Source organism: Citrus sinensis, chromosome 8, assembly GCF_022201045.2.
Source record: "Citrus sinensis cultivar Valencia sweet orange chromosome 8, DVS_A1.0, whole genome shotgun sequence".
In the NCBI taxonomy this organism is placed as follows: Eukaryota; Viridiplantae; Streptophyta; class Magnoliopsida; order Sapindales; family Rutaceae; genus Citrus; species Citrus sinensis.
In genome coordinates, this window is record NC_068563.1 from 9,781,924 (window position 1) to 9,804,026 (window position 22,103).

Genomic DNA, 22,103 nt, shown 5'->3' on the forward strand with positions numbered 1-22,103 from the left:
TGTTCGCACCCATTATCCTTTTAATCAATTTTTCCAACACCCCCTTAATGACAACATTTCAAGAAAAATTTCTTAAATTTTTATCTCTAAAAAAAAGAAAATCGAAGCTAAACAAAGAATTTGAGACTTTTAATGGACACTAACCTCGAAAGAGCTCCAATTCTGGTGGCAGATCCAGGCCGCCGTCGACACTCGCTGGTCGGCCGACATTTCCGACCACTTGAGCTTGTCTTGTGCATGGGCTATGTGAAAATTGTGATGATTTTTTTTGTTTTTGTTTACAGCAGCTTCGATCAGGCAAGTGAAGTGGAAATCGTTTGAAATCGTGCTGTGTCAGCCTGTGAGAGTGAGGGCATTTAGCTGAGTATTGCGTGATGAAAGAGAAAAACAGCCTTTTATACATTGGATATTAAGCGGGATCGGATAATACTGTTAGCCAATGTCTAAAAGATGGGTTTCAATGATTTTTTTAAGTTTTGAATTTTTAAATTTTCAACAACTATTTTTACAATTTAACCCTTCACTACAACAAATAATAGCATTACTGATGAGATATTTCTAAGGGCCTCATTTACCCTTGATAATAGGTACTTTTTACAAAGACTGAGTCGAGCTGTTGGATATGCATTAAAAAAATCATTAGTTTTTTTAAAGGTGAATTACTCTCGCTGATAAAAAAATATATTGATCGAAAAATACATGAGTAATACTGAAAATACTTTATTGTTGTAAAGTTAAAAACAAGATAAAGGCCTTGAGTGCATGGGCTTTGCCTAATTAAAAGCTAGAGCATAATCTTAGTGACTAATTAAATTAGCTTCTAATTTTGATCTAGGTAAAAGAAAGTCTCAAACTAGCGCACATAACAGGGATACTGAATCAGCTTCTGTAATTGGTTGTGAAGCTTCATGTTTTACTACAACTGATGAAGGTAATGATTTAATTTTTAATGCATGATTAAATTCAAATTAATTGCTAATTTACATCTTATTTGATTTTGTATCAGCTTCAAGTAGTAAAAAGAAGAAAACTGGTCGAGGAAAGGCCAAAGGAGTTGCTCGAGGGCAAGGTCTAACTTTAGAGATATATGATGGCATGTAAAATCAACTTAATGTAGTTTACATTTAATCCTTTTACTTCTAATTGCTTGCTTAATACATTTGCTCAAAAATTGCAAGGATTATAACACTGAAAGCTGTATGTGAAATTGGTGTAATCTTCAACAGCAGCATCAATGGTGTTAACATATATGTTTCCATAATGTTGATTTTGATGATAACAAACAAGATTAAAAATGATTAATCTTTTAAGCTCAAATTATTTTTTATACTTTTTAAATAAATCATTATTTTCACATTATAAATGTTTCATATTTAATGGGAAAATGATTTTATGAAATTGGTTGTTTTTCAAGTTTATGGTTTAATTGGAAGAATTTTGAAAACTTTGAAATCAACAAGTATTGCTTGAAATTTTGGAGAAGGACTTATTTGAAAAGTGTCATAGCATTTTGGGCTATATCATAATTTTAAAAAACTTTAGGATTAACAAAGTATTATTTAGAAATTCTGAAATTGGACCTATTTGTAAAGTTTTATAACATTTTGGGCCGTAATATAGTTTTATAAAGTTTTGGGATCAAACTATAATTTCAGAAAAAAGTGCACTATACAGGTTACTGTAGCAAGCGGCTTACCGGATGTGAAAAACCGGCAAGCCGAATATTGGGCAGTAAGCGTTTGGAGCATAAACGGCTTACCGAATTTCGCATGCGGCAAGCCGGATATTTTGAAATTTAAATTTTTACCTTAACGGTAACATAAAAGCGGCTTACCGAATTCCTAAACGGCAAGCCGGTTACGACTAAAATGTGCATAACGGCTAGTTTTTGAGCTTAAACTATATAAACTCAAAACCAATTCATTTTTGGTAATCTTGGCAAGCAAAAATAAGTGCACACAACATATATTGAGCTTTAATTTCGTAAATAATCATTTATTAAATCATCTTTGTTCTTCAATTTGTATATCCACTCTTAAAGAGAGTTTCATTGTTGTAATTTTCATTTCTCATCAAATTGTGAGTGTATAAGTGTAAGAAACACTTGAGGTGAAGAGATTGGAGAGATAATCTCTTGTTGTAAAAGTTCATTGACACCTTGAAGTCAATTGTAAACGTTTGAAGTCTTGGAAAGGCTCGGATAGTGAAATCCTTAAGCCCGATGTGCTCGAAGGCGTGGACGTAGGCGGGAATTGCCGAACCACGTAAAAATCATTAAGTTTGCTTTCTCTTCCCTTGCTCATTTATTATTGTGCTTTCATTGAATTTATTGTTTTCAAATTTATTAAGGCATTAGAATGGATTGTTGTGTGATTTGCTTAGCTTAATTTTTAAAATCTCAATTCACCCCCCCTCTTGGGTTGCCTAGTTAGTATTTCATTTGGTATTAGAGCGAGGTGCTCTTGTGTAGTCTTAACTGTCTAGAGTTAAATATCCATGGCAACCCATAGTGACTCAACCTTTAGGGAAGGACAATCCACAATTAGACCACCGTTCTTTGACGGTAATGACTACCCATATTGGAAAACTAGGATGAGAATTTATTTACAAGCTTTAGATTATGAAATTTGGGAAATTGTTTGTGATGGTCCATTTATGCCTTTGACTAAAAACGAAGTCGGGGAAGATATTCCAAAACCTTCACGGGAATGGAATGAATTGGAAAAGAGAAAAGCTTATCTAAATTCCAAAGCCATGAATGCCTTGTTTTGTGCACTTGATAAGAAAGAGTTTCATAGAGTGTTTAGTTGTGAAAGTGCTAATGAAATTTGGCACAAACTTAAAGTTGTTTATGAAGACACGAATCAAGTGAAAAAGTCTAAAATTAGTAGGTACACTCGGCAATATGAATTGTTCCAAATGAAACAAAATGAGAGTATGTATTCTATGTATACTAGATTTATGAACATAATGAATACTCTAGGAGCCATAGGAAAGACCTTTTCAAATAGCGAGAAAGTTAAGAAAATCATTAGGTCGTTACCTAAGGACTGGAGACAAAAAAGGACTGCCATTGAGGAAGCTAAAGATTTGAATATCTTACCTATTGATGATTTAATTAGTTCTCTTATTTCTTATGAGGAAGACATGGCAGCCGAAAGAGGCAATGAGGAGAAGAAGAAAAGCATTGCTCTCAAAGCCTCGAAATATGAGAGTGATGAGGAAAGCGAGTTGGATGAGGAGGAGATGGATACGCTGGCTAGGAGGTTCAGAAAACTTTTTAAGAAATCTGGTGAGCGAAGAAAATTTAGAGACCTTAAGAACCGAAAGGAGAAGAAAGAAGTAATCAAATGTTATGAGTGCAAAAAGCTTGGCCATATAAGAACGAAATGCCCTCTTCTCAACAAGCTCAAGAAGAAAGCAATGGTAGCCACATGGGATGATAGCGATGAGGAAACAAGTGATGATGAAGAGCATCAAGAAATGACAAATCTAGCTCTCATGGCAATTGGAGATGAATCGGATGATGAACTTGATGAGGTAAATGATCTTTTTACTTATGATTAATTATTTGATGCTTTTAAAGAATTGCATGATAATTGGATAAAAATTGGTAAAAAGAATGCATGTCTTAAAAAGAAAATGGTAAAGCTCACAAATGAAAATGAATCTCTAAGTGCAAAGATTACATGTCTAGAATTAGAGAATAAAACATTGCATGATAGAGTTGCATTATCAAATGAGAAACCTAGCACTTCACATGAGCATCTAGAATCATATGTAGATGACTTGAAAAATGAAAATGAAGCTTTACAAAAATGCAATGATTCATTAAATGAAAAGATTAAAGGACTAGAGTTAGATAATAAAATGTTGCATGATAGAATTGCAACATTTAAAGGTAAACAAAGTATTTCATATGAGCATGAAAAATCACATGTTGATGAGTTGATGAAAGAAAATGAAGTGCTTAAGAAAAATAGTAATGAGCTCAATGAAATTGTGTTAAAATTCACAAATGGTCAAAAGAACTTAGAAAAATTACTAAGCACTAAAAAATGTGTGTTTGATAAAGAAGGACTTGGGTATAAGCCTTATTTGAAACAAAAATATTATAAAAATTATTTTGTTAAGGCTACCTCCACAAGTGATCATAAGATTGTTTGTCATTATTGTAATGGAAATGATCATATGAGTTTTAGATGTCCAGTTAAGAGAAATGTATATTATGGAGTCAAATGTATTTGGGTTCCAAAAGGAATTAAATCTAACGTTCAAGGACCCAAGAGTATTTGGGTACCAAAGCACACAACTTGAATTTTTTTTTTGTAGGTACCACAAACAAGGAATGGTGGAGAGTTCCTTGATAAAGCTTGTGAGGATAATCATTTGAGCATGATCTAGGAGAAAAAGATGAGGCAAGATGATTTAATTGTTTTGGTAATAATTCTTGCCATATTAATTTTGTTGAATGGATCATGATAAATGGATAATAGCTTGAATTTGTGAAAGTATACTTGTATGTTTACATGAGTGAATTATCATTGTGTTTAACATTGAGTGCTTTATCATGATGCATGGTTATATATATAAGATGATAGCTTGTCAACTCATCATGATAGATTTGTTTGATTTTGATGATTATGTAATGCCTAAGCTTGATAAATGAGTGATATGCTTGAATTATTAATCTTTGAATGCTTATATATTTCATGATTGTGTAAAATATATACATGATGAATGTATTATATGTGTGAATTCTTGTGTCGTTAATTGTGTTATATCATCATTCATTTATAAAATTGACATCATTGTTTGATATGATTTCATATGTTTGGTCTTGTATGCATATATGTTTCATGCACTAATTGGCTTATTGAAAAGTTAAATGATTTTTAAAATTGTTCAATTTTTTAAGCCAAAAACAAAATGGTGTGTGTAATACAAGTATAAGAGCTTGCCAAAAATCAATTAGAGCCAAATAGATTTCCAAGTCTAAACCGGTATATCACTTTCTCTCATCCGGAAAACCGCTTTCTTGTTGATTTCCCTTGGAACAAATTTTGGATAATCGGATTTATCAAACTAGTAAACCGAATTATCTTTGGTTGCTCTCGGGTCAACATTCGGATAACCAGATTTTCAATCCGGAAAACTGAATTTACTAAGCCTCCTCTCTGCCTCATAACCAGCCAGCCGGTTCCTCAAATCCGGAAACCCAGTTATGGTTTGAATGATTTTGCCAAACAACCGGCTAACCGGTTCGGAAATCCGGCAAACCGAATTTGAAAGGCAACTCTCTGCCTCACAACCGGTCTACCGGTTAGCTAAATCGGAAAGCCGGATTCGCGTGGAAACCTTGCTGGAACACAACCGGATTTCTGGTTAAAGACATCCGGCAAGCCGAATTTGCTCTTGACACATTCGGGAAGCCATCTGGCCAACCGGATCCCACATCCGGCAAGCCGTTTTCGGCTTTGTAGTTTCTGGTCACTAACCGGCTAATGAGATCTTGCAAGCCGGATTCGAGGGTTTTAAATTCTGTTCATCTTCCTTCCTCATTCGGCATTCCGGATCTCCCTCTCTCTCTAAAAACTGTTTACTCCTCACTCAATCTCACTCCAAAATCCATCATTTTCTTCATTTTTCGCATCAAATTGAGTCACGAAAATCATTCCCCATCACTTCATTTACTCAAAATCATCCTTAAACTCCATTTTCAACATTTAAATCTCGAGATCCCAAATTCAACCTAGGTTTTAGGCCGATTTTCTCCCTCTCTTTAAAATCCACCATTTCTTTTTAATCAACATCATACATTGCATCTCTAAAATCATTTTAATTGATTCAAACTTACTCATGTTACTCAATATCTTGAAAATTCGAATTTGTGCATTTTGATTATTTCAAATTAATACTTCCATAGTGTGCTCTCCTTATGGTTTTTACCATAGTTCTTTATTTATATTATGCACCTACATTTTCATATGCACTGTTGCTTTCATTGTGGATTGATGATGATTATTGTTTGATATTTGGATGTTTTATATTTGGATAATGTGGAACTAATGTGCTTATCTTGACTTTTTAATGATCAAGAGGGAGATATGAGATGTAAAAGAGAAATAAATCTACTTTGAGATTCTTAAGCATATGAGATTTTTTAAGTTATATTGAAATGTCACATTAGATCTTTGATAAGTTTAGTTGTCTTGATTTCAAAAATGTGATTAATAATTATGGAGCTTGGATAGATGATAATATGTTCTTATAACTTTTGCATGGCAATTTGGTAAATAAATCAAAACCTCTTTGCGAAGAATAATTTTTAAAAAAAATTAGGCATGAACTTGGAATTATGAAATTTATTAATATCTCTAATCATGTTATTAATACTATTAAAATTGATTTCTTGATGATTTTGATGATTGATGATTATATGTGTGCTGCTTGATGAATTGGTAAAGTTGTTGGTTTGTTATAATTGTTGAAGCTTATATCTTTTTAACCATGTTGTGTATTTGAGAATTTGTTCATTTTTAAGGGGAGACTTTGCCGAAATTTTTGCTCGCACAAAATTGGTAATATCTTCATTGAATTATTTTTGATGATCTTATTTCGATTGCATCTATCTATCTCTTTTTTTTTTTTTTTAGGATGAATGGGGAGACAAATATGATATGTTTTTGGATAAAATCATTTTGGTTAAATTTTTAAATTGGCCATATATTTAGGGGGAGCATATAATATGATTTTGGATAATATGCATTTTGAACTTTTTTATTGTCCAAAGGGAGAGACAAAATAATATATTATTTCGATGTTGTTAAAAGGAGGAGAATAATATGCACTTTGAGTATTCTTTTAATGATTGATATTTGATTATGATGAAGATTTTGATGATTTTGAGATAATGATGATTTGATTACATAGTTGTTTTATATGATAATTTTATGTTATGAGTTGTTGATTTGGTAATTAATGGAATAATGGTTCATGATATTTTGGTGTGATGATTTGTGTATGGAGTTGGCTTGTATCATGATTTATAATAATTTGGGAGTAATATTACTAAACTTATATTTGAGGTGATGCTTGTTGTTAGAGAGAGATTCTATCAAATTTCTACTCGGACAACATGGGTAACAAATTTGCTACTTCTATTCTTTTCCTTTATGTTTTCTTTTTGATGATGAAGGGGGAGAAGAATACATGTTTTTAAATTTATAAAAAAAAATTTACTATTTTTCTCTTTGCCAATTAGGTTTTCTTTTTTATGATGAAGGGGGAGAAAAATGCATGTATTTAAATCTATTAGTTTAGCTAATTGGCAAATTGTAAGAGAAGATTATATTTAGGGGGAGCAATTTGTGGAATCATTCTTTAAATACATGAAATGTTTGTCATCATAAAAAAGGGGGAGATTGTTAACATATATGTTTCCATAATGTTGATTTTGATGATAACAAACATGATTAAAAATGATTAATCTTTTAAGCTCAAATTATTTTTTATACTTTTTAAATAAATCATTATTTTCACATTATAAATGTTTCATATTTAATGGAAAAATGATTTTATGAAATTGGTTGTTTTTCAAGTTTATGGTTTAATTGAAAGAATTTTGAAAACTTTGAAATCAACAAGTATTGCTTGAAATTTTGGAGAAGGACTTATTTTAAAAGTGTCATAGCATTTTGGGCTATATCATAATTTCATAAAGTTTTGGGATTAACAAAATATTATTTAGAAATTCTGAAATTGGACCTATTTGTAAAGTTTCATAACATTTTGGGCCGTAATATAGTTTTATAAAGTTTTGGGGTTAAACGATAATTTCAGAAAAAAGTGCACTGTACAGGTTATTGTAGCAAGCGGCTTACCGGATGTGAAAAATCGGCAAGTCGGATATTGGGCAGAATGTATCCGAATTGAAAGCTGCTTACTGGATATGGTAAACGGCAAACCGGATATTGGGCAGTAAGCGTCTGGAGCGTAAACGGCTTACCGAATTTCAAAAGCGGCAAGTCGGATATTTTGAAATTCAAATTTTTGCCTTAACAATAACATAAAAGCGGCTTACCGGATTCCTAAACGGCAAGCCAGTTACGACTAAAATGTGCATAACGGCTAGTTTTAGAGGTTAAACTATATAAACTCAAAACCAATTCATTTTTGGTAATCTTGGCAAGCAAAAACAAGTGCACACAACATATATTGAGCTTCAATTTCGTAAATCATCATTTATTAAATCATCTTTGTTCTTCAATTTGTATATCCACTCTTAAAGAGAGTTTCATTATTGTAATTTTCATTTCTCATCAAATTGTGAGTGTACAAGTGTGAGAAACACTTGGGGTGAAGAGATTGGAGAGATAATCTCTTGTTGTAAAGGTTCATTGACACCTTGAAGTCAATTGTAAACGTTTGAAGCCTTGGAAAGACTCGGATAGTGAAATCCTCAAGCCCGGTGTGCTTGGAGGTGTGGACATAGGCGGGGATTGCTGAACCACGTAAAAATCCTTGAGTTTGCTTTCTCTTCCCTTGCTCATTTATTATTGTGCTTTCATTGAATTTATTGTTTTCGAATTTATTAAGGCATTAGATTGGATTGTTGTGTGATTTGCTTAGCTTAATTTTTAAAATCTCAATTCACCCCCCCCTCTTGGGTTGCCTAGTTAGTATTTCAAATGGGCCATATATTAAATATTCTGAATATCCAAGGGAAGAATTTGAAACGTTATTTGCTCGTTTCAAGGAAGCACAATTTTCTTATACATGTACATAATAGGAGCTTAAAGATGCCGTAGAACTTCATGTGAAAATTCTTTTTCCGGATTGGATGTTAGAGCTTAGGAGGGGTATTTTTAAGAAGTATCCATCTGTTAGAGAGCGTTACGCACATGCTCCTGAAAATGTGCCTGCAATAATATGGAGACAAATGGTTGACAAATGGATGGATGAGGGGTGGAAGGTACTAATAATGATTATTAGCATAATATTTTTCTATCATTTTCTTCCTTAAGCTTTGATATTCTTTATTATATGTCAAGGTGGTTGAGTTCAACTCTCTTTGAAAATGAGAGGATTGTTATATTTTATGTATGGGTTGAATAATAATGAGAGGATTGTGATAATGATTATTAGCATAATATTGATGAGGGGTGGAAGGTACTAATAATGATTATTAGCATAATATTTTTCTATCATTTTCTTCCTTAAGCTTTGATATTCTTTATTATATGTCATGGTGGTTGAGTTCAACTCTCTTTGAAAATGAGAGGATTGTGATATTTTATGTATGGGTTGAATAATAATGAGAGGATTGTGATATTTTATCCATCTCACTGTCAGTTTGTCACCAAGTTTTAGTACTAGATCATATCTTTTAGATTAGTGGTAGTATTATTTCTATAATTTTGGAATAAATTCTTAGTTAATGAATGAGTTCATTCATTTAATTTTCTATTTTAAAAATAAATTTTGATGCTCTTGCAAGTTTCTGAGTCTGATTTTTGAATGTATTGAGTGTGTCTCTATGTTTTGTGTCTATATATATATATTAGAAATGAAATTAGTATAAGGAGATTATAAATATTGTTCACGTGCTTTATACATGAGCCGTTCTTGATGTGTTCATAATAATCAAGTTGATTTTAGGCTTTATTTTAAAACTTTTACATAGAAAACAAGCACAACGAACAAGAGGAACCGAACCAAATCCAAACTTATTCATACTACAGGTTCGGTCCCGATGGCTAAGCATAGAAAAGAAATGGTAAGAGAAAATATTTGACTTTGATCATAACAAAAGTGGTGTTTATTTATTATGATCTTATTGAATTTCAATTCTTTGTTGCAACAACAAATAGGTACTGAACTTAGTCCCCTTGATTTATTCAAGTTGTTTCATGTGAGGAAGAATGGGATATGGGCAAGTAACAAGGCAAAGGAAATGCATGTGTGTATTCAATATTAAATTTTCAGGATATTCCTAATTATTTGCATGGTTCATTACTATATGCACTCACACAAATGTTTGTATTTATTATAGGAAACAATGGAATCAATGAGATCAACTATTGGAGATCAAGGCCTGCCAGTGGATGAATGGAAAATATATCGAGAAGTGATAGGAGAACCAGCACATGGTCATGTTATTGGTTGGGGAGCAGGCATCAAAGACAAGGATGTGTATGGTTCTCCAAGTCAGGGAGGTAACAAGCATCGATGTACTGATTTGGAAAAAAAAGTAAAAGATTTAGAGAAAGAAGTCAAGAAGTTGAAAAAAATAGTAAAGCTTGTGCTTGGAAAGTCAAGTACACAAGCATCATCTCAGAAGGTATGGGTTGTTTATTTCATTTCATCAATAGATTATGAGAATGGTATGTAGTTTGTTTTGAGTTCTCATGAAAAATGATTGGAGACTTGCCGTTGCTCCATTAGTTGATGAATTATAGATGAGGAAATGATCACAAGTGATTATGGACAAGCTTATAATATAGGTGGAAGAGGGAATAATTATTAGATTTTTTGAAATGGAGACTATGCATCTATATATAGAGTTGTTTTTAATTATAATATTTTTAGTTGATTCTCATTAATCTCAGCATCTTTGTTATATAGTATAATAGTTTCTATTTTAGTATAATAATGATTGAAATTCTTTCTTTCACCTAGGATATTGTTTTGACGGAAGAAGATGAGAATGGGGATGAGGATGATCAAGTTGAGGCAAACGATTCAGAATTTGAAGAAGTTGTTTTAGAGGATGATTGAACATATTCAAGATATGATGATATCATTTTGTATATACATTTGAGATTTTTTTACGTAAAAGATACTTTAAAATTGATATTTTTGTTGTATTTTTGAATTATGAATGTGATTTTATGAATTTTTGAAATCAATGAAGTTACATTTAGCATATTTTGTATATCATTTTTATGTTTATTACGTTATTTTCCTATTATAGATATTTCAATGATAAAAGTAAAAAAAATTAATGAAAGAATATTACTGAATTAAATAAGGGGGTCATTAAACAATAATATAAGACTATTTCCAACTGTGTATATTTTATTTCCGAGGGCAAGTTGCAGTTGAGAATAAGTTCTACTAGTTTTATCTTATCTTATTTCCGAGGACTTTTAATTCCATTTTCAACGGCGATACCCTCGGAAATAATTTTTTTCTTTGACGACTCATCGGAAATTCTACATTTTCGATAAGACTTAATACGACGAGGATCGACGACATGTCCCACTCGAAAATGAGTTTTTCCGAGAGGCTTTGAGTAACCCATTTTCTTGTAGTGCTTGTATACTATCATTATACGAATATTTGACTAGTGGCAGGGTGGGGTAGTGAGAATACTTGAAAACTCGCTATCTAACTGTAATTATCCTAAACCTCAGGGGGTTTTTTAAAAATAGCCCTCACGTGAAAACAATTGAGGTTAAATATGTAACAACTGATGTTAAATATGAGAACCACGTAAACATGCAACAGTTCATGTGAAAGATACAACAACTACGATGACACATGCAACATGGATGTCAAACATAAAACGGATGAGAAAATTTTTATTTTTTGGCTTTATTCAAGACGTGCAACAATTCAAGTGAAACATGCAACATCTGAGGTTCAACATGCAATATAAAATTTACATATGAAAAAGTCACATGAAACATACAACAATTGAAGTCAAACATACAAAAACTGATATTAAATATGAGATCTACATAAACATGCAATAGTTCATGTAAAAAATGTAACAATTGAGGTCAAACATACAACACATACGTTAAACATAAAATGGGCCGGAAAAAAGGTTTTTAAGTGTTTAGAATAATCAAGTTAAGATAAGTAATAAAATATATGAAAATTTTAATGTTAAATATGAAACACCACATGTAAATATATGAAACAAATATTTATTTTTATTATATAATTTTTTTCTTGATTATGATAAGATTATATCTTTCTTTCATTTTCTATTTATTTATTATTATTAATATTTTTTACAATTTTTTAATTAACATATTATTTTAATTTAATATTTTGAATTTAAAAAAGAAAAAGATGCAAGTGGTTAAGAAACCGGTTGCATTTGGCAGCCAAACACAGCCAGGCATCCTTAGTGAGTTAATGTTTTGTAAGTTTTATATTTTATTTCCTATAGATATACTTATTTATTTATTTTACCTTCCTTCAATTTATAAGTTTTATGTTGTTTTACTAAATTTTTTGTTTTGTTTATAATTTTATACGCCAACTTATTAACATCATTTTACATTGTCATTGTAATAATTAAAAAAAAGAAAAGAAAAGTAGTTTCACTTTAGTTGAAGTATTTTGCCCATTTTGTCGTTCCTTCGCGCGAAAAATTTCGGTTTCTGTACAGGCAAGAGCAGCGGCTCCGAACGACACTCACACTTTCGCATCCACGTGTATGATCAGTTCGCGCAATTTCTTTACCCTCAAAAGCGTTGACCAAGAAAAAAGAAGAAAGTCAACAACTCTTTTCTGCAGTCTACGTCGTGTACGCTGGTAAAGAATACTGGAAGAATTATTAAACACAAAATATGTTCAGTTTTCTCTGCTTTCCTCTTTGACTTTTGAGTTAAAAATAAAAGTAAATAAACTAAAACAAAAAAGGAAAAAATAAAGTAAAAATTATTTAAAATATTTAAGTAGAGAAAAAAGTATTATAAGGTCACTCTTTAGTCGAAATTGTATTTGTTTCATGTGTTCTTTTTCTTAATTAGTTATATGTTGTAAGCTATTGAAATATTTGGCAATGCTTCATTTTTATTTTTTCTTTATCATTGGTTTTGCTTCATACGTCTTGAATTATTGAAACCATCGGTTAAGCTTCATGGGCTTGTGATGCTTGTGCTTATGCTTGGTGGGTTAAAATGATATAATCGGTAATGATTCATGAATTTGTGAGGTTAGTGAAGTTGATTCTTGCCTTTTTTTTTTCCTTCTCTATTTCGGTTTATAGATTAGTTTTTATTATTTTGTTGGTTTGTCGAACTAGGGTTATTGGTTTTGAGTTGAAGGGTTTTAACAAGATGGAGAGAGAGGCTGTAATGCAAAGGAAGAAAAGTTCATGTTATCTATGCTTGAAAGGAAATTGGTTCACTGAGAAGGAGGTATGCATTGTTTGTGATGCAAAGTATTGTTCGAACTGTGTGCTGAGGGCAATGGGGTCAATGCCAGAAGGAAGAAAATGTGTTACTTGCACCGGTTTCAGGGTAGATGATTCTAAGAGAGGAACCCTGGGGAAATGTTCTCGGATGCTCAAGAGGATGCTGACTGAGATGGAAGTTAAACAGATCATGAGATCTGAATTATCATGCAATGCTAATCAGTTGATTCCGGAGCGTGTTTTTGTGAATGGTGAACTTCTTTCTCAGAAACAGCTTCTTATAGTGCGGAGCTGCCCAAACCCTCCAAAAAAGCTGAATCCAGGATACTATTGGTATGATAAAGTATCTGGTTATTGGGGAAAGGTAAAAAACCAGAATACTACTGGTATTATTTAATTTTATTTTTTCAGTACTTGAGTTCCACTGCACCATGATCAATCAATATTCTGGCTTGACTGAGCAGATAGGACAGAGGCCTTGCCAGATTATAACCCCCCATCTGAGAGTTGGGGGTCAGCTGATGAGAAATGCTAGCAATGGAAATACAAGCGTCTTGATTAATAATCGGGAGATTACTAAAAGAGAGCTCTGCATGTTTCAGGTCGTTATTCTGGACGAATTTGTGCTCTTTTAAGGGCAACTTTTCCAAAATTATGATCTGTATTGTTCTGTTGAATACTGCAGTTATCAGGAATGCAATGCGAAGGACAACCTTCCTTTTGGTTGAGTGCAGATGGTTCCTATCAGGAAGAGGGAATGAAATATATAAAGGGGTGTATATGGGACAAGGTATTTCTGTTGTGTATTGGCTTTCTAATTTAACTGCTTTTCATCTGATTATTGATTACTGTATATGTACTTTACAGAGTAGAATCAAGCTATTTTGTTCTCTCTTGTCTTTGCCAACCCCTCCTGATTCTGTGAATGGTGTTAACTGCTGCGAGAAGAAAATACTTTGCAAACTTCTTCTACTTGGTGAACAAAATTCCGGCACAAGTACCATATATAAACAAGTAAGAATTATTGGAACCTGTAAGAGAATAAATCGACTTACACTCCTACTATTCTTCATGTTTCATATTACATGTATTACTAATCTGACTGTGATGATTAATAGATGGCTTATTTTGTATCTTGTTATGCTACTGTATGTTGTTGTTTAGCTCCTTGTCTTACCATTTGTAGAACTTAAAGATTTTGAAGAAAGTTGCTACAAAACGTGCTATTTGATTAAAAAAAAAAAAATTTAACGTATGAAGTGAACTTGTTCACAAAGATGACATATTATGTTATCTCACTACAAGCTTTTGAGTTCATTATGTGAGTAATTAAATTGACAACATTAACTAGAAGTATAATTGATAGTTTAATTATTGGAACCTGTAAGAGAATAAATCGACTTACACTCCTACTATTCTTCATGTTTCATATTACATGTATTACTAATCTGACTGTGATGATTAATAGATGGCTTATTTTGTATCTTGTTATGCTACTGTACGTTGTTGTTTAGCTCCTTGTCTTACCATTTGTAGAACTTAAAGATTTTGAAGAAAGTTGCTACAAAACGTGCTATTTCATTAAAAAAAAAAAAATTTAACGTATGAAGTGAACTTGTTCACAAAGATGACATAATATGTTATCTCACTACAAGCTTTTGAGTTCATTATGTGAGTAATTAAATTGACAACATTAACTAGAAGTATAATTGATAGTTTAATTGCATTTCGGTATGTGGGTTTTAATCGAACATACAAAATGACATACAAGGTCATCTTAAACGCTTAAAGTATGGTATAAGAAATTCATTCTACTTTATTGGTGTATGCTGTGTTCTATAACTTTCTGGGAACTTTCATGCCTTTCTAGATCATGTTGAGTTTTTTTTATTTGTAATTCTTCATTAAGGTCTTAAGACTGCAAAGAATCTCAATGTTGCTTCCATTGTGAATTGAACATCAAATTCGGTTCTTTCTTGTGGTCTTTAATCTAAGTCCTTTATCATTTTCTTGCACATCCCTTTTGTTACATTTCTCTTTTTCTGCCCTTTTAGTCATTGATACAAAGATACATGATGAAAGAAATGATTGTTTCAGGCTAAACTTCTGTTTAAGGTTCCGTTCTCTGAAGATGAGCGTCGAAATATTAAGTTCACTATCCTAAGAAATTTGTACCGCTATATTGGTATTCTGCTTGAGGGTCGTGAGCGATTTGAAGAAGAAAGTTTGTCCGGAAAGGGGAAAAGACAGGTTATTGATGAGCCAGGTTCTTCAGGTAATATAGAGAGTACACTTAATTATGTTTTCTACAGTTCTTGAATGATATGTTGTTTTTTCAATGTTCTATGAGAGCTTGTTTGGAGCATGAATATTATGAATAAAAATATGTCTCACTGATATTTGCTGTTCTGAGTTATCTCTAGTAGATATTGAACATCTATGACTTTTCCTGTTAAGTCTGACTTGTCAAATGCCACGTTCTGTGTTATATATAACGTACGAGTGCATTTTACTTTTGGCTTAATTTGTAAGGCTCTTCAATGCTATTAATTGTAAAATGAAATGTTAGGACGAAGTTCATCATATTGACAATTAACCCTGAGTGCGGAAGGGACAATTATTATGTCCAACATTTTGTTCGTTTCTGAGCATATAATAACCTTGCTCTCATTGAAATTTAAAAATATTTTTTATTCCCTATCTTCACTATTTTCTTGCTAGGGACCAGATTGTGGCTTGTTGTTTGGAGTTCATAAGCTCTTAGATCTTGAGGCCAACTAATACTTTCTTGTAACTGTAACCAGAGCCATCAGCACAGAAGCCTCAAGTTTCTTCAAAATGGGTTTTTAACATTGTTAGCTATTTAAAAGCTTTGGTAAAATAACATTACGTAGCTTGTGGAGACACTCAGTGCTTCTTGGTGGTTGGAAAACTTCTGCAAAATAATTATCAATTTCTTTTGCCAGACTAAGGGATATTCAGAGTGATGACATTTAATAATTCTTTTAGTAATTTGGAGGAGTCTGAATTTATTCTGTTACAACAATAATGCAGGGCAGATTGATGATAAAACAATGTATACCCTTAGTCCAAGACTGAAAGCTTTCTCTGATCGGCTTCTCAAAGTCATGGCTAGTAACTTGGAAGCCATTTTCCCATATGGTACCAGTGAATATGCTCCTTTTATTGAGGAGTTGTGGAGGGATCCAAGCTTCCAATCCACATACAACCGGAGAAATGAATTAGATTCACTTCCCAGAGTTGCTTCTTATTTCCTGGAACGGGTTAGGTCACCCTCTCTGGTTGTTGTTTGCCAATTATTTCAACATTATTTGTTGGTTTATTTATAGATGTAGCCTTTTTTTCTTTTTCCCTCTGATCCATATTCAATAGAATCTTGATTGTTTATTTCATTTTCCTGATCTTTTCCGGTGATCTCAATCTCATCCTCTATTCCCCAGAGAGGTTATATATGTATGTATATTCTCATTTTATTTCAGATAGCATACACCATAAGGATTTGATGAAGCTAAAGTGAAAGGCATTCTGAAATTGAACCACTAGTTCTCTTTCTGTATTGTTGTGACATGTAACATATTGTTTGCGAATTGCTACTTTCCGATATTAACATCAGCTTCCCTCTCAGGTTGTTGTGATTTCACAGCCAGACTATGAGCCCTCAGATATGGATATCTTGTATGCTGAGGGAATTACATCGACCAATGGTCTTTCTTGTATGGAATATTCATTTCCAGAGTCAACACAAAACAGCTCCATTGACTCTTCTAATCAGAATGACCCCTTGGTCAGGTTACTTTCTAATCCGTGCTTTAAAGTTACTTTCTATAAGTTAAAAGTGCTTTGCACTATGCCGGATTTTGCTATTGCTGTAGTAAGTACCTCTGTCAGATTTAGATTTAGTGATGGATCCTTGACATAGGTTGCATAAAAGTGGGGCACATGATTGTTTCACCATTCTTACAATGTTAGTCTCTCTAACAGTGGTGCGAGTTTCATGAACAAAATTGTTCACAAAACTAACCCAGTTCTTGTTTATAATTGCAGGTATCAGCTCATTAGAGTGGATCCAAAATGCCTTGTGGAGAACTACGAGTGGCTAGAAATGTTTGAAGATGTTGACCTAGTCCTCTTTTGTGTTTCCTTGACCTGCTACGATGAATTTTTTGAAGATAGTAGAGGATTTCTCACCAACAAGATGTTGGCAAGCAAGCAGCTCTTCGAAAACATTGTGATTCATCCAACCTTCGATCTAAAGAACTTTCTTCTGATACTCAACAAGTATAATATGCTCGAGGAAAAGATTGAACAAGTTCCTCTCACTGAATGTGATTGGTTTTGTGACTTTAATCCGGTGATCAACATGTCGCTGGCTCAATATGCTTCCCACTACGTCGCACTGAAGTTCAAGACATTGTTTAATTCTCTAACTGGATGTGAGTTGTTTGTTTCAATAGTTAATGCCTTGGAGCCTGAGACTGTAGATGAAGCTCTTAGATATGCCCCGGTTGCCTGTGCCCTAATTAATTAATCTTTTTTTTTTGCGGTAAACTTGTTATATAATATTTCCAGTTGCCATATTCACAGATGATTGCTTATAAAGTAATATTAAGAGAAAGTGTTTGGTTATTTTTGTGCTTGATTATTACTTGTAATTTTTCAAGGGTGTTTTCTGTTCACATACAGAAATTAATATATGCAAATTATTGTGGATAATGATTAATTTACTTTCCTATCCATTTCTTTGCTGGTTTAAGATATGTATGTAATATTGTATCCGAGGGAGTGACATGTCGTATAATATTGTATCAGCTGACGGAATGTTGTGTCTTTTGCATGTCTTTTATGGGGATGCACATGCGAATGATTTGTTTACTGTGTGGCCCTACTGCCTCACTGCCCCTTTGGTTAAGAACTATCATGAGTTTTACACGAATCTAGAAAATAATTACTTCTTCCTAGGTTTAATTAAATTTTATCAATGTAACATCTACACTAAACCCAATGCAGGTCAGACTAGATCTACACAACAACAGTAGTATTTGAGTCATCTCACAGTGCAGGGCTGTATCTTATACAGCCGCTGCCAAAAACTAGAACAACCGGTATTTTACCGGTTGTTCATTAAATAATTTTTAAATTTGTTTTTAATGTTTAAAAAAATATAGTAAAATGAAAAAAAAATGAAAAATTTAAATCTGAAACATAAAAAATCAATTAAATGAGAAAAATATTTTAATTTTTTTTAACATAAATAAATGTTAAGAAATTATAAAAATAATTATATTCCAATTTTTTTGGTTAAATACCAATTTAGTGGGTGGATGTTTCAAGTTTATTTTGTATGTCTCCAATTTCGGTTAGTTTTTCTCATTTATTGGTTCATTTATTTCAATTTTTCAATCCACTAGTTTTGTGTTTAATGTTCCAACTAAATTTATTAAATACCATTATTTTGGGTTAAATTACAAGTAAATTTCAGTTCTCGTAGGATGAGTTCCTAATTTTGGTTAAGCTTTCTCTCTTATTGGTATAAGGGTTTCAGCTAATAATTTCACTAGCTTTGTGTTGAATGTTCCCATTATCTAGGTAAGATTTCAATTATTTGGGTTAAGTACCAAATTACTTTGTAGCGTTTAATTTTTGGTTGGATTTGTATCAAATTTTAGTTAAACTTTCTCAATTTAAGGTTAATATATTTCAACTTTTCAATCCATTAGTTTTGTGTTTATTATTCCTACTAAAATCGTTAAAAATCAATATTTTAGGTTAAATTCCAAGTAAATTTTATTTCTCGTCGGAATAGTTCCTTATTTTGGTTAAACTTTCTCCATTATGGGTTTATATATTTCAACTAATAATTCCAGTGATTTTGTGTTGAATCTTCCTATTATTGAGGTAAGATTTCAATAATTTGGGTTAAATACCGATTTTACTTTGTAAAATTTTATTTTTGGTTCTATTGGTTCTTGATTTGGTTAATCTTTCTCAACTATAGCCTTATATGTTTCAACTTTTCAATCCACTAATTTTGTGTTTAGTATTCCTACTAAAATTGTTAAATACCAATATTTTGGGTTAAATTCCAAGTATATATTATTTCTCATTGGATAATTTTCCTGATTTTGGTTAAATTTTCTCTCATATAGGTTCATTTATTTCAACTAATAATTCCACTAGTTTTATGTTGAGTGTTCCTATTATCTAGTTAAGATTCCAATAATTTGGGTTAAATATTAAATATACTTTGTAAGATTTTATTTTTGGTTGGACTAATCCCTAATTTTGGTTAATCTTTCTCAATTATAGGTTAATATATTTCAACTTTTCAATCCATGAGTTTTGTGTTTAATATTTCTATTAAATTCGTTAAGTAACAATATTTTGGGTTAAATTATAAGTAAATTTCATTTCTCGTTGGACTAATCCCTACTTTTGGTTAAACTTTCTCCTTTATTGGTACATGAGTTTCAACTAATAATTTCACTAGTATTGTGTTGAATATTCCGATTATTTATGTAAGATTTTAATAAATTGGGTTAGATACCAAATTTACTTTTTAGATTTTATATATGGTTAGATAAGTTCCATATTTTGGTTAAACTTTCTTACTTATGGGTTCAATTACTTCAATGAATTAGTTCACTACTTTTGTGTTTCAAGTTCTCAGTGCCTACGTTATGTTTCAACATTATTGGTTAAATTCCAAGTTGATATTATAAAATTCAAAGGTACCTTTATTACGAAAAACAAATAATATTATTAAGGTGAATCTCATTTTACTCCTCTTATTTTAGTAAATATCAACTTACAACAATATATTAAAATTTCACTATTTAACCCCTATTCAATTTTCTATAAACTACAATCAACATTGTAAGTTAAAAGATTAGGAACTTACCTAATCTAATTATGTTGGAACATTTTGTTTTTCTTTTTAATCTTCTTGACTTCATGAGATTTCTTAAACTCAACTTATTTATACTTGAGCTTTTGATCATTATAGATATGCCTATTTTATTAATTCAAATTAATTGTACTCATTTTCTTTCCAAAATAAATTCTTTGATATCTCATCACTTCAACCAAAATTTCATTTTTAACAATTGCATATGCAATTTGTACAGCTCAAATTTTTATTTTTCAAATGTCTAAGATAAAACAAATTATTTATTTATTAATTTATTATATGATTATCACAGGAATAGTGAAAATTAATTTTTATATTGAAATTTTAAGATTTGTAAATTAGCATTTACTTTGAATCCAATTCAACTAAGTCACCATTTATTTATCTTTAATTAATGCTTTAAGCACAGTAAATGCATTTCAAATTAAACAATATTTTATATAAAAAAACACATTAGGAAATTAATGCAATCAAGAAAAAAGAAAATATATTAATACATTAATTTTGCTTCCTCAATTAAGTATTAAAAGGAAAATTTTCTCTTACAGATAAATTCAACCTTATAATTTAACAATAATGTTGACTACAATTTTAAAACTATTTATTTATTGCTCCAAATTGCAATAGTTTTTTATGAGTCATAAAAATTAAATTTATTTAACATTATACTTATATAGTTGGATACGTAATTTATACCTTAATTGATGTTGCCTTATTTTCAATTATTATATTTTAGTGATAATTTATTTCATTGTATACTAATAGTGTTATAAAATTGTAATAATTGATTATACATCATATTTTTCATTGATTATTACTCGAATTATATAATATCTATTTTATAAGTGAGTATTACTCAAATTAATATATTATACTTTAAAATTTTAATTATTATACTTAAATCATATAATCACATATGCAATTAAGCGTAAATAATGAAAAGGTCACTTCCCAAGGTTTGGGAAAATGATCATGTAGATCCTTGAGTTTTCACTAAGAGACACTAAAACCCCTTTTAACTATAATGCTTTTTGACTTTATTAATTCAAAAAAATTGACTCTAAAGTTTTATAATAAGTAGAAATATAATATTAAAATAAATGTAACAATATATACATTTTAAAATAATTAATATATAAAAAATATTTTAGTACTTTACAATCTTATATTATATTAAACTAAATTTTTTTAATAAATAGGAACATAATATTAAAATAAATATTTAAAAATTTAAATTATTTTCAATATTGTATGCAAAATTTGAATACTATTAATACATGAGATATATTTTATTAATTATAAAATCTATTTAACCTAAAGATTTATTTAAAATTTTCTAACAAATACAAATATATAATTAAAATAAATATCATAATTTACATTTTAAAAATTATTTTATATATTAAAAAATATTTTAATATTATTAATTTATTAGACAAATTAAACTATTTAAATTATATTTGTACTTATTAAAAATCTAAAAGTCAATTTTTTTGAATCAATAAATCCAAATTGTATTATAGTCAAAGGGGTCTTAGGGTCCCTCGGTGAAAACATGGGGTTTTATATGATCATTTTTCTAAATCTTGGGGGTGTAGGTATCTTTTTCCCTAAATTATTTAATTCTCAGTGTTGCACTAAAATTATAGTTTTCTAGTTACATTGTTAATTTAGTTAAGGGTACAATACAATGTCAATAACAATTATTGTAATAATACCTAAAAAATTATGCTTGATATTATTAAAAATTTAATTTTTAACAAATTGTACCTTGTTGACTTGATTGAGTGGTTTTCAAGCGGGGTTAAAAAATAAAATCAAATTATACACACTTTAGAAAAATACATTCAATTGGACTATATATATACACTTTATTAAAACTTTTATTATTATAGAAAATAAAATCATATAGACTATACAAGACATTTCATTAAAAATATATAATATCATAAGCTGAATTTAGTTTAATCATAATAATAATTACTATAATGACAGTTATTAACAATATAAAAAAAACAA

The 22,103-nt window shown here is 30.7% G+C and overlaps 2 protein-coding genes across 5 annotated transcripts; both read left to right on the forward strand.

The window, feature by feature from the left end:
- Positions 1-9,765: 9,765 nt before the first annotated feature.
- Positions 9,766-10,838, forward strand: LOC112499286 (uncharacterized). The gene is made up of 3 exons (XM_052432373.1): positions 9,766-9,961; positions 10,055-10,342; positions 10,681-10,838. The coding sequence occupies exons 1-3, from the start codon at positions 9,830-9,832 to the stop codon at positions 10,777-10,779; spliced, it is 519 nt and encodes a 172-aa protein (XP_052288333.1). The 5' UTR covers positions 9,766-9,829; the 3' UTR covers positions 10,780-10,838.
- Positions 10,839-12,618: 1,780 nt separating this feature from the next.
- LOC102629085 (extra-large guanine nucleotide-binding protein 1-like) lies at positions 12,619-17,803 on the forward strand. 4 transcript variants are annotated; one of them, XM_052432889.1, is made up of 9 exons: positions 12,620-12,955; positions 13,046-13,520; positions 13,621-13,758; positions 13,842-13,946; positions 14,024-14,170; positions 15,254-15,431; positions 16,211-16,440; positions 16,803-16,966; positions 17,222-17,803. In XM_052432889.1, the coding sequence occupies exons 1-9, from the start codon at positions 12,936-12,938 to the stop codon at positions 17,703-17,705; spliced, it is 1,941 nt and encodes a 646-aa protein (XP_052288849.1). In that variant the 5' UTR covers positions 12,620-12,935; the 3' UTR covers positions 17,706-17,803. The 4 variants fall into 4 exon arrangements, with proteins under 4 accessions (XP_052288851.1, XP_052288849.1, XP_052288850.1 ...); XM_052432890.1 differs by having other exon boundaries at positions 13,068-13,520; XM_052432891.1 differs by having other exon boundaries at positions 12,619-13,520; positions 16,803-16,961; positions 17,222-17,383.
- The last annotated feature ends 4,300 nt before the right edge of the window (positions 17,804-22,103 follow it).